General features: G+C 43.8%; 1 protein-coding gene across 1 annotated transcript; it reads right to left on the bottom strand.

Moving 5' to 3' along the window:
- Window positions 1-1,688: 1,688 nt before the first annotated feature.
- Window positions 1,689-13,852, bottom strand: LOC103914166 (UDP-glucuronosyltransferase 1-1-like). The gene is given in 7 exon segments (XM_009320772.1): window positions 1,689-1,986; window positions 3,326-3,545; window positions 4,352-4,439; window positions 4,701-4,832; window positions 6,918-7,058; window positions 13,162-13,590; window positions 13,592-13,852. Coding segments are annotated over 7 exon segments (1,569 nt in total).

Raw genomic sequence — 13,852 nt, 5'->3', positions numbered from 1 at the left:
GGTTTTCTCTTGTCCATGTAGAGAAAGTCACTGGATTGATCCAGAGCCTCTTTGCAGCAGGGTACTCAGACAACATCTCCATAAGGACGTTTTAAAGTGCTTTTTGCATCAGACAGCTGCTGGAAGCCAGCCCCATGCTCAGAGATGACTGAAACCACCGCAGTTGGTAGTGCGATGGGCACTGCGAGGTCTCGCTGGGTCTCATTTCCAGGGGCACTGCATACTGTTGCACAGATGCACTGCTGTCACCTAGCTCCAGCCAGGACTGTGGGGACAGCCAGAGCTGTCACTTCAGGAACATGTGGACCTGCAAAAGCTGCGTGTTAAAAGCAGGTTAGCTCTCATGCACCATGGGGGACTCCCTCTGTGTGTTCCAAGGAAGAGGTTTCCACCTGTTTACTGAGGGCAGAAGGTGGGGAGGGAAAGGCAGAGCATGAAAAGCAACAGTTGGCATCAGTCCTGGGCAGGTTGCAGGTGGCATGGATGCCCACAAGAATCGGGCACTGCAGTGGGGACAGGCTGCGGAGCAGCAGACTGACAGCAGCAGACTCTCTTCTGGAACTTAATGGCTTTCACTAAAGTACATGCTTTTTCAAACAGCAATAGAAAATAACAGCACCAGGTACTTAGCAGGATGCCTGTGCCGCCATGACGTACCGGGATGCCCCAGCCTGTTTTGAGGCCTGAATATTAACTTATGTTTAGGGTCTTTTCTGACTTTTTCTATCTGTAGTAGTGAGGACTGTGGCAGCCTCAGGATGTAACCCCTCAGCAAGGACCAAGTCACCAAGCAGTGAGACAGTAATGATGCAAACTGGCTTTTGTGCACTGAGGTGGCTTTCACACTGTGGGGCATTGAATCTTTTCCTTCTCCAGCTCCCTCTCCATGATCGAACAAGTGTCCAGCCCCATATCTCTCAAGTCAGAAAACATAAGAGCCATTATTGTTAGTATTGGGGATTTATTTATAGGGCTGGGGTTTGGGTCTTTATCTGAACATCACTTACAAAGAGGAAATCAGTTGGGTTTTAGAAACAATGCTTACAAAGGTCTCATCATCTAACACATAAACTCCAGATACAACACTCTGCCTGATGGGGAACTTGGGTGAAACACCAGTGGCTTTACAACCACTTCCCTGCCGAAACCTTGATTGAGTTCAGGGTATTGTAAACACACGCAAAACCCATTTAAAAGATGTGCGTGTAGCTTGGCTTATGTGACATGTATTGTCAGTGTGAAACATTTGCCTCTTCTGTAACAACACCTACACAAAGATTTCAAAGTGCTTGATAAACCTGACAGTCTTACACTAGAGCAAACGGTTCTCCTAAAGCCCTTGAAGCAAAGTCTTATGAAATCCCTATATATCTCTCCACTGCATATAGAGATAAAAAAAAAAATATCACCATGAGTCCTCTGTACACCAAGACGTGGAAGCCAGAAGCCTTGGACTAATATTTTTCCAAGTAACTGAAGTACTCCCATACAAATTATTTTTAACACCCGATTCTTAATTAAAGGCAAAAAATGTTATCAGTGAAACAACCCCTCCCATGGTGCCAGTTTAAAGGAATACTATTATTTCTTGACAGAAAGTCAGCAATTATTCTAATGAAATTTGAGATGTTCTCTGATCCTTCTGGTCTGGAGCAGAGGCCTTCATGTCCTACCACTGGTTTCATCTGCTAGTGGGACTTTGATTTGGTTGGCTTTCTTGTTCTTCCCTTCTTACAGCAGCATCTGCGGCAGCAGAACAGGCAGCACTTCAGAGAAATGAAGAGGGAGAGGAGCACCACGGAGAGGAGGAAGGCGATGACGTCCAGGGAGTGGTACTGGATCCAGTTCAAGTCGTGAGCAGCAGGTCGCAGGTGTGGGGCCCCTTTGTGTCTCATTACAAACTCCACCCAGTGCACGGCCAGGTCCAGGGGGTGGATGGGTCTGTCGAGGTGAAGGTCAGAGAGACGCTTGATGTTCTCTTTGTACCTGCCAAGAAAGGACGTTCAGTGTTTTCAGTGACTTGTGCTACTGAGACTGAGTCCCCAGAAAACAAGGATGTTGTCTGACGGCCCACTGGGGGCTTCTCTGGTGTTTCCCCAACACTACCACCTCATGAGGAGGATAATGGCAAAGTTATGGGCCCAGAAAAGTGCTGTTTTCAATGACAAAAAAAGAGGGAAAGGTATTAGAAAAGAAGAAGAAGAAAAAGCTTAATTTGAGCTGTCAGCAAAATCTCTGGGGTGAAGGTATCTGGCTGAAATGTGAGACTGGGTGTAGAAAAGCTGTCCAGCTGAAGATCAAGATGCATTATTATTATTATTACTGTTGTTGTTATTGTTATTGCTATAAGAAGAGTGGTTAGGAAACAATAGCAATAGGTGCCATTTTTCAGAAACATGTTGGGGAAGAGTATGCCAAGGACTCAGAGGCCCTAGTGACAACAGAGAATGGGAGCAGGGAAGAGGAGGGTATGTCTTAAAGCTCCCCTTCACTGTGATGCCTTAAAACATCTTGGGCATGTTGACTGCAATACTATGATGTCTAGTGTGGTTCCCTGTACCGCTTCAGTGTAACCACACATACTCCTCCTGCTCTGTGCTGGAATTGTCCAGCATTGCTGAGCCAGGCAGCAGCTGACTGTGCTCATACAGCTCCTTATGAGCACTAGGGGGGGGAAAATGACTGGTCTGTAAAATAAATGAGTGATAATAGCTATGTTTAGTAAACCCTGCCAGCTGGGAGGTAATGCTTCCTGACGCAGTACAGCCTCTGGACTATACTGAGGCACTGCCACTTGTCTCCTTCCTCCTGCTGCTGTGCAGACAGCATCTCTGGGCAACCCCCACGCAAAGAAAATCAGCCAGGCAGCTGCACCTTTCAACCTTTTCAGGATCCCACTGACTCATGTCACCACTGATTTAGGGAACAAAAGCAGTTTGCCACATCTCCCTTCACTGATCGCCTTTTCTACCACATTGTGTCAAAGCCCTTGACACCACTGCCTGGTAAATTTGGCTTTAAGCGGGTGACACATCTTTGGCCAATTTGATTTCTTCCATTGCACTTATACCCCATATTCTCTGATACCTGCATCCTCTCACATCAGCCAGTTCTAGTCACCTAATGATTATAATCCCAGGCAGTGAGAAGGACGGCTCTGTTACAGGGACAGGATGAAGTTAACCCAGGGCAAGCATCAGCTTCTCGATGATGTAACTTTTATAAGAAGGCATGTAAGAACAGATTAGTATTCTGTTAAGCTGGAAGCTAGAGTACTGGCATTATAGAACAGTAAAAGGAGAAAGGCTGTGCTTCTATTACTGACTTTTTATCATTAATAACTGCTTTCAGAGCAGCAGAGATGTCCTTTGAAGTCATTTCAAGTATATTCAGTGTCAGTCCTGCTCCCCGTGACTCTACTCGCTTGGCGTTGTCCATCTGGTCTCCAAATAAAGGCATTAGTACCATTGGCACTGCATTGCATATGCCCTCATAAACACCGTGTGAGCCTCCATGGGTAATAAAGGCACGAGTCTTAGGGTGAGCTGTGGAGGAAAGAAAGACTTGCTTAACTATTTGATTTGTTAAGTCACAGTAACACATCTCTGGGGAAAAACTTGCACAAAAATGAAACTGGTAGGTATAAATCAAGAACTTTGGGCTGTCATGTGCATCGTTACTTATGGACAGACTTAGGGCTGCAGAGAACAGGCGATTGAATGAACCTTGGATTGTAGAGCAATGTCTTGGTTTGGGTAATCTCTGGAAAGCCTTGGATAATCCTCCAAAGCTTCTCAGATTTTAGGATGAAATCAGAGCCAAGTGAGGTTAAAGAGGATGTTACCATTGCTTGCTTTTTTACCATGTCTTCCATTTGCTGGCTTTGCAGATCTCCCACAGCCAAACCTTGTTGTCTAACCAACAAATGCACTCCTGGCAGTAGCACATACAATTTTACCACTTGAAAAGCCTGACGACCTGTCTGGAAATGCTCACTCGGGGACCTTAAATTTTCTTTTCAGTCCAGTAGACAAAAACATGACAAAAACCCATGGCTGGGTGTTGAGACTGGTTAGTCAGAGAGAAAGATAGCCCACTTTTGTCAGTAAGGGTAGTCAAGTGATGGAACACCCTTCCAAACAGTGTTGTTTCATAATTCGGCAATTTTGAAGTTGCAATCAGTTAAGTTTCTAAAAGACGAGCTCTGGTTCAAACAGCAAAGGCTGTAAGGAAGTCCTTGTGACCTACAGTGATACAGGGAGTCAGCACAGATGATGCTAATGGGGCCTTACAACAGCATTATCAGATTAAAAGAAACACGCTGGTATCACTCAAGGTATCTCAGACCTACCTAGAAGATCATTCTGTGGCAGCCATTTGACAAGCTTTACGTTCTTTGGCAAGTTGGGGGGTACCTCTCCTGTGTATCGCCACAAAACCTTTCAAGAGAAGTAAACACAATGTCAGGTCTCAGCAACCAGCCTCTTGCTGCTCCTCAGTGTGTTTGAAAAGCACAGCTGAAAACATCTGTGGCGCACAAAACCTGTTTCGTCGTGCAGAGCAGCTGGGGTGATAGTTTCTTCTGGCATCAGGCAGTAGAAGAAAGAAGGGACCAAGCACACTGAAAGCCGAAGGTAATCATATACTGTATTTGAAAAGTCTTGAATTGCTGTGCTGGAAGGGGAAAAGGGAAACCATACCGTTTGAGGGACTGATCCCAAGGCATCTGCGATTTCTGTGGCTTTCTTCATAGGAATCTCAGAGACCATGGAGCCCAGTGAGAAGACAACAATGCCGTGTTCTCCAGAGGCATTCACAATAGCTTCAAACTCCTGCCAACACAAAGCACATCCTTAGTCAAAGTCCCTTCCACATCATACGCTGTAATTTCTGTCATGTTCCCACAAAACTAGCTGGAAAGGCAATAAAATGAACAGTCAACACAACAGAATTATGATCAGGAAAATTAGTTATCTATATGAAAATGAGTCCCAGGGGAAAAAGATGGGCACAGTGGGATTAACAAAGTTATGGAAGTGCGTGAGTGTTTGCAGAATTGAAGCCCAAATCAAGATTCAGTATGGACATGAGAAAAAATTTACTTTAAAACAGTCACGTAGCAAAGCCTGCCTGCTCAAAGACATCAGTTTCTGTGCAGTAAAAAAGATGCTGTACCAATTAAGGAGATCAATTCATCATCATATTTTTCCTGGCAACCAATCCCTAGGTGAATACATTGTGGTTTATTTTCACATTTATTGCAAGTCAGATGCTCTGGCTTTAGAATTGATGCTCTTCTTTTCAAACCATGCAGCTGCAAGAGAGAATTAAGATTTTGAAAAATGTTCTGACAGCAGATAGTTCTAATTTCTAATATCTGGATTTACTGGGTCTGCTTTGAGTATGATAATATTGAACCACTGCCAATTTTTTTTATCTGTTTTGTTTGTTTGATTTAAATAAAAGAAGGACTAGGAGATCTGTCACTGGAATCCAAGAACAAAAGGATTCCAATGAAGTATAAAAACAGCTGAAGGCTGGAGCAAAAATCCTGTGCCATAGAAAAATATTTGGTAAAGCCAGGGAAGGAAAGACAAAACTGGAGGGAATTGCTGCGGGCATCAGAGTTAAATGAGTGGAATAAAATTAATTAAATGTTCCCATAAGTCTGGCAATTGAAATGTTATCTCTAGGGTCTGAGGGGATAACTGAGATTGACCCTCTTAATTTATGCTCTGTTACATATTTTTGAGGCTGATCAGAATGCTGTGGCCCTTCGCTTGGACTGGATCCCAAATGGAAGGCCCCATTGAAGGTTTGCCGATAGCTGCACCCTGAACAGCAGACCTGGTGCTCTCCTGGGGCAAACAAGGTGAAATGTAACTCTCATTTCAGGGCTTGGTTCTGTCTTACCAGATTTCTCTGAAGACACGTTCTCCATTAAGGCGTCTTGGATGTTTGGTTGGGAACTCAGGGCTCAGTTCTATATAAACTCACAACATCTGTGAACTGCAAAATCCTCCCCAAACTACAAATGTGCTTTTGGTACAAAATTCTTTGGCAGTTCCTGATGCAGTGGAACAGATATGGCTATTTCAGGGTGTATTTAGCCCTATTTATTTTCTGTGGGACTAGTCACATCAGTTTTACTCTGTTCTTTAAATGTTTTTGTGTGCCAAGGTCTGACTTTCTGCTCAGAAATGCCACTACCATTATGAAATTTTTGCAGCCCTGCTTTGGGAATAGGTGGGTTGTTTTACTAAAGTCTTTTTAACCAGCAGCTGCTTGTATCAGTGGGTGCTACACATGACCTTTATGAAATACCTGCAGTGGACACTCACTGAAAAACAGGAGAAAGCACTAAAAATTAGGAGGATTTTTTAGTGGAAAGTGGCAGATATCCCATATTTAGGAAGGTTGGCATAGTTCAAGCAAAATACAGGTGCAGTTCAGACCTGGGACAGAGTATTTTACACAAAAGAAGCAGATCTCTTGCTGCTTCACTGGGTGGTGGGGATTTCATTCAGGTCTACTGTCTGAAATTCCTGCAGAAATGGTCCTCTGCTCAAGGGCAGGGGACTAGGATGATGTGGCCTGCTGCATTACCCTAGCTAGCACCAAAAGTCTTGTAAACAGGTATACAAAACAAAATTACTGGAAATAGGCAGCCAGAAAATACTGTGAGAAAAGAACTGGCAAAGCCCAGCTTTGTATGCATGCTTGTCTGGGAATCTGGAGGTCTCCCACAAAGTAACATACTCCTTAATGCACAAGAGATGCAGAGGTGCAAAGTACTTTCCTAGCCACTTCCACCTCACTCTTTCGCCTGTTATTATTTGTTACTCCCAGGAGCTCCATCTCATGGTGAGAGCAAACAGTACAGCCATAGCTAAACTAGGGGAAAAAAGGTAACTAACCTGTGATAATGCTTTTTCCTGAGTGCAGCTTACGCCTCCGATCAAGACCATATTAGGCATTAGGGGCCTGGGGTACTCAAACACAAAGTCATATTTCATGAGCCAAATAGACGCGTGGCTGAACAGCTCAAGCACTGTTGCCTCTTGTTGGAGGAATTCTTTGATCAAACGATCATACGGTGAATAAAGCCAGCTGCAAGCCAGTGAACTGCTCAGGCTAGCTATGAGATTGCCCGTGCGCTGGAGGAACGCCATGCGGTCCGTGTAGCGAGTGAAGAACCTAGGAACGTAAGAAGGAGGATTTGGACAGAGGGTAGCGTGGAAGTCTAGGCTGCACGGCAGTCCCCGTACGAGGTACACAGAAGGTAGGGAGAGATGTTCGGCCACTATCTGTCCACATGGGAAAAAAGGATCCATAAAGACAGCATCAAATTTGCTCTCCTCAAGGTATTCGATCAGCTCTTTGTTAGACAGAAGACGTTTGCAGGAATCAAAGAACATGGTTGTAATATTTGCCATTTTTGAGAATTTTTCCATGAAGGGTTGAGGTGTAAAACTCCTATAGCCCAGCTTTTTAAATTCTGCCTCCACATACTCCTTGGTGTAAGACACAGAGTATGTTTTCATGGTGTAATGCACTGACGAATCTATCCGCAAATTTATCTCTGGCGCAACCACCGTGATTTCATGTCCCCTCTGTCTGAGCCGCTCCACAACTGGGTGCATGCTGAGCCAGTGGCTGCCATCAATAGGTACAACCAAAAGCTTTCCACCTTCAGAAAAGGTCCACAGGAGCAAGAAAAACACAGCCCAGGAGGCAAGAGAATTAAATCCTGGATTTGAAGAAGCCATTTTCCTTGTGCTGTCAGCAAAGTTTTAAACGGCCACAAAACTATCACAGGGGACAGGGAGTGAATCGTGGGGTACTTTGCACTTCAATCTTAACTAAGGTAAAAGTGTTTAATTTTTAACAGACTGTATGTTTGTGGGCAGAAATGAGGGTAATTTTTAACTATGGGTAAAGGTTGGGTTTATCATCTGTGCACACAGTGAAGGCTTTAAGCATCTGGGCACTGCAAGGTAAAGTTGAATGCTTGAATTAACATTAGAGAATTCAAATGCTCAAGGGAGAGGTGTCAAGCAATTGGCCATGTGTCGCACTGAAAGGCTGAACAGAGTTATGAATGGGAGGTAACACCTGACCAAGCAATCACTATCTTATTAAAATCTAGTTAATGATGAACTTCCTACCTCGAGTCTGCTCAGCTGATTGAACACAAAACTCGGAACAAAAGTCTGACCTTTGGATTACTTTGTGCTCTCAGAGTCTAAACAAGAAGCAATGATTGACAGAGATTTGATATACAGTGGGCTGATAAGGTTTATCTTCAGATTTGTTTCTATATTGTACCAGTTATCAAAGTGAAAGCCCTGAGTCTACAGTAGTAAGTGTGATGCAAGCTTAGCAATAAATTCTGCTGTTGCAACACCACTGTGGTCTGAAAAACAGAATAAACCACTGACATCTGTGCTATTTGCACAGCCCGCTAGGGAGATTTAAACAAGCTAGGGAGGGAGGCTAGATAGTTACAATCCTGAAGGCTTCTTTTTTCTGATCATCCTCTTATATGCTATCTTACATTGCTTCTAACACAAATTCAAACACAAAAGAGCTCCCTCTACCATCTTTGATCGCATACCCCTAGTTTTGGGGTATTCATCTGTATTTATCAATCTCTATGGCACACTATAAGTGCCTGGGTATATGCTCGATGGGGAGTAACAATGATGACAGAGCCAAACTTTTCTGGGTAGCAGTAAATAGTATAATCAGGGCCACAAATGGCAGTTTGAGAGATTTGGACTGAACATTTGGAAAAAGATTTTTACCTCTGAGGATTTGAAGGTTTGTCTGTATAACAGCATGGCTGATGTGATCTGATGTGGAAGACACTCCCACACCAAGGACTTGTTTAGATATCCAAATCAGGTTGATTTGAATGGGATTTAAGTAAGTGCCTAATTATTCTTGAGAACCTGGGTTGAAGCTGCAGCAAATGATGCAATGGAAATCCAATGGGTAGACAGGTGAATGAAATAGGCGCCTATAAACAAAGCAATATGTCCTTAGACAGGGAGAACATGCAAAGGCAAATGAAATCTTTCAAGATAAACCTAGAAAAGCAGGTATCTGCACTTTGTGCTTAAAAGAAGTGCCTGACAAAGCAGATCTCATCTGCCACTAAGGCATATTTCATGGAAAGGGAAAAGGTGGATGCCAAAAGTTTGCAAGTTTACAAAAGCAAAATAAGATGACACCAAGCTGAGTGTTGTGGTCGACACACCAGAGGGACGGGATGCCATCCAGAGGGACCTGGACAAGCTGGAGAAGTGGGCCTGTGTGAACCTCATGAGGTTTAACAAGGCCAAGTGCAGGGTCCTGCACCTGGGTCGGGGCAACCCCCAATATCAATACAGGCTGGGGGATGAAGGAATTGAGAGCAGCCCTGCCAAGAAGGACTTGGGGGTACTGGTGGATGAAAAGCTGGACATGAGCCAGCAATGTGTGCTGGCAGCCCAGAAGGCCAAGCGTATCCTGGGCTGCATCCAAAGAAGCGTGGCCAGCAGGTCAAGGGAGGTGATTCTGCCCCTCTACTCTGCTCTGGTGAGACCCCACCTGGAGTACTGCGTCCAGCTCTGGAGCCCTCAGCATAAGAAAGACACGGACCTGTTGGAGCGGGTCCAGAGGAGGGCCACGAAAATGCTCAGGGGGATGGAACACCTCTCCTATGAAGAAAGGCTGAGAGAGTTGGGGTTGTTCAGCTGAGAGAAGAGAAGGCTTCGGGGAGACCTTATTGCAGCCTATCATTTAAAGCCCCCCTATTTAAAGGGGGCTTATAAAAAAGATGGCGGCAAACTTTTGAGCAGGGCCTGTTGCGACAGGACAAGGGGGAATGGCTTTAAACTAAAGGGGGGTAGATTTAGACTAGATATAAGGAAGAAATTTTTTACGCTGTGGGTGGTGAAACACTGGCACAGGTTGTCCAGAGAGGTGGTGGATGCCCCATCCCTGGAAACATTCCAGGTCAGGTTGGACGGGGCTCTGAGCAACCTGATCTAGTTGAAGATGTCCCTGCCCACGGCAGGGGGGTTGGACTAGATGATCTTTAGAGGTCCCTTCCAACCCAAACTATTCTATGATTCTATAAGATACAGGAAAGGTAGCTGAACAAGAGCAATTGCTGGCTGGAGAAGAGAGACTGTTTTAGATCCCCAACCAAGCACACCTGATCCGCGAGAGCTCTGAACAGTTTCTTCATGCTGTGCAGCAGCCTGGAAGAGTTGTCTTGGAGCTGGTAGGAGTGATGGGAAATCTGGTTTGTTTGGGAAACGGCTACCTTTGCCAAAGGCACCTGGGTGTGATAAGTACATTCCAAGGCCAATACTAAGTGTGTCCTAAAAAGTTCATTTTGATAGGAGGTTCTCAATGTGGCATGTTAAAAAAAGTGATTCTCATAAACCAGCAAGAAGGACTGGAGGAAGGAGTTTCAGACATCAATACAGTCCCATTCTGCAGCCTGCTTAAGCAAAACTTTCTCTCCAGCTGACAGCGAGGTGATATTAAAAACCCAAAAACCAAAGGAGGTAGACAGAAGGTATTCTCATGTGCCAGAGAGTTAGCTGCATTAGCTATGTGTGCATTTTCATGTTTCAGCAATAGAGGAAAAGATCTCGCATAACAAGGCGATGCAGCATTACATATGCCCTAAGGTGGCAGTATACACTCAGGTAGTTAACCCGGAGTTGCAGGCGTACTGTTACTCTATGCTAACATATAACAGGCCCTCAAATCTTGTATTTGATATATAGTCACTTCCATGTAGTCTTTACCTTCTGATAACATTTCAGCCAAACATGTTTTATCTGTATAGCACTAATATAAAACGCTATAAAACAACAAACCAAACCCTTAGGGCTAACGGCACGTTAGCCTTTTAAACATAAGAGTTTAAAAGTTGTGTCACTGGATTTTGAGTAACACACAAACACCCTTTCATGTCTATATGAGTCCAGAGACTGAAGTCCACAAGTTCAGCCCATTCCAAAAGCAAGCGTGAAAAGAGATATTTATCAGGAGAAAGTAAAGCTAAAGTACAGAGTTGAGTGCCAAGGTTGTACGCTGGAAACGATACAGCGAATATCCCCAGTTAAGGGAATCCATGATTACCTCTCTTGTAAGTCTACAAATCCTGGCAGTCAGAATGTACCTCTTATTAACCACTCAAATCCTTTTTAAATTCATTGGTTTTGCCTACAAAAACAATCTGCTGGTGTTGAGAGGCAGATTTTTTTTTTTTGTGCATGGTGTGAAAAGTACTCCTTTTTGTTTGCTTTAAGCTTGCTGCTGCCTCATTTCAGTGTTAGTCATAGGTCAAGTATTGGGAGAAACTGCATATCAGTTCCCCTTTCACCTTCGCTACACTTTTCAGGATTTTATAGACCTCTGTCACAGATCTTCTATCATAGTTCTTTTCCTAGGTTTAGCGATACGGTTTATTCCATCTCTGCTTTTCTAGACTGAGTGCCCAGTTCGAATCCTCTTAAAAATGCTTCATTTTTACTGCACGAGATTCAGCTTTTTCTGAAAAATAAGTCCTATTTCACTGTTTTGCAAAGTCAATATCTGAAAAACTTACTTAACAGGAATAGTTATTTCTAAAAATAGAAGCTATGATGTTACTCTGCAAACCACAAAATATATTTGAATACACATTTTAAAAAATCTGAAATAAGTGCAACATTCATTTTATAACAATAAAGTAACCTAACTTATACTTTATTTTTATGATACCAGTTGATACTTTAAATAAGGAGCATCACTGGCCTAGGATATGCAAAAAGAATGCCACAAGCTGGAGAAATGAGCCAACAGGAGCGTCATGAAGGTCAGCAAAGGCAAAAGCAAAGTTCTGCCGCTGGGATGGGATAACCCCATGCCACAGGACAGGCTGCACTCCAGCTGGACAGAAGCAGCTCTGCAGAAAATGACCCGGGGTCCTTCTGGACAAAAAGTTGAATATGAGTCAGCAGCGTGCCCTTGCAGCCACACAGGCAATAGCATCCTGGGCTATACGAGTAAGAGTGCAGCCAGCAGATTGAGGGAGGTGATCCTTCTCCTCTTTTCAGCACTTGGGAGACATCTGAAGACATGTACCCAGTTTTGGGCTTTCCAGTACAAGAAAGACATTGATGTGCTGGAGCAAGTCCAGCAAAAGACAAGAAGATGGTTAGGAGCTGGGGACCATGATGTACAAAAAGGGGCTGAGAAAGATGAGCTTGCTCAGGATTCAGAAGAGAAGGTTAACAGGAGATCTTACTGCTGTCTTTAACTACCTTAATGGAAGGGTATAAAGAAGACAAAGCTATACTATTCCGAGAGATTGACAGTGACAGTCCAAGAGGCAACAGACACAAGCTGCAACACGGAAAATTTGAATTTGATATAATAATAAATTGGATATAATAGTGTTTTCACTATAGGGGTCATAGGAGATATTCAAAACTTGACAAGACATAGAATTGGAACAACCTGAACTAACTGGACCTGCTTTGACTAGGAGGTTGGCTGAGAGGCCTGCAAATGACCTTCCAACCTAGTATTTTATAAGTCTATGACAATTTAAAACATAGAGAATCCTTCTTTAAAGAAAAAAAGACAGGAACATAGAGGAAATCAGCAGTGACAAGGTGGACCACAGGATGAGCGAAGGTGTCCTCAAATGAAAGTCTGCCTTGCACCACATCAACAGTCTTGAGCAAAGAGGCCCTGAGCAACCTGCTCTAATGTCAAAGCTGGCTTTGAGCAGAGGCACACAACCAATGGGGAGTTTCCCAGAGCTAAATTCATTTACAACACTTTCTCCATTTTTATACTGTGATATTCGGATGCCTTCACTGAAAGGAGTACTGGCACCTCTTTGCAAAGCAAAAGCAGTTTGAAATCCTTTTACCCACAGAAAGAGACCTTTCTAACAAAACATGTTACAACTTTTCAGAGTATGTAAAAGCCTGCAAGAATGACAAGAAAAAACAGACTACGACCCACCTGAGTTAGCTTCTTGTGAGCACAGTTTACTCAACTAACCATAATCATGTTGGGCATCAATGGTCTCGGATAGTGTAAAACAAAGTCTAGCTTCATGAGCCAAATGGAAGCCTGGTGTAAGAGATCCGGCACAGTCACATCCCGCTGGAGGAACTCAGAAGCCAGTTTTGTGTATGGTTAAAAGAGAAACTCACAGAGAAGAGAATTTGGGATGTCAAAGATTAGAATCTTCACCCGTTGGAGAAAGTTCATGCGGCCTGTATGGTCTGTAAATATCCTGGGGACATAAGAAGGGGGACTGGGACACTGAGTGGCTTCAAAATCTAAACCACATGGCATTCCTCGCAAAAAAAACACGGAAGGGACTGAAAGATGCTCAGCCAGAATCTGCCCACAGGGTATTGCCGGGTCTGTAAGGGCAGTGTCAAACTTGCTCTCCTCAAGATATCTGACAAGCTCTTTGTTGTAAAGTAAGTGTGTACAGGTAGACAGGAACATGGCAGAAGTATTTTTCACTCCTTCATATGTTTTAACATTTATTTCCAGAAAAGATCCTTCTTCAAATACATTCCCGTGAAAAAGAACAGATACTTCCATCCACCTCTTCCTTTGTGAAGGGTATTGGATACATTTTCATAATAAAATTCTCTGATGGTTTTATATGTATGTTTATTTCAGGTGTAACAATGACTATGTCATGTCCCTTCTGCCTGAGACCGTCCAACACTTCCCGCATGCTGAGCCAATGACTCCCGTCCACCGGCACCACCAGCAGCTTCCCACCAGCAGCCAAACTGAGCATGGACAGGAGCAGAACCAGTGCCGCCAT

The sequence above is a fragment of the Pygoscelis adeliae genome, unplaced genomic scaffold, assembly GCF_000699105.1.
Source record: "Pygoscelis adeliae isolate BGI_AS28 unplaced genomic scaffold, ASM69910v1 Scaffold63, whole genome shotgun sequence".
In the NCBI taxonomy this organism is placed as follows: Eukaryota; Metazoa; Chordata; class Aves; order Sphenisciformes; family Spheniscidae; genus Pygoscelis; species Pygoscelis adeliae.
This window is presented reverse-complemented; position numbering and strand designations above follow the sequence as displayed.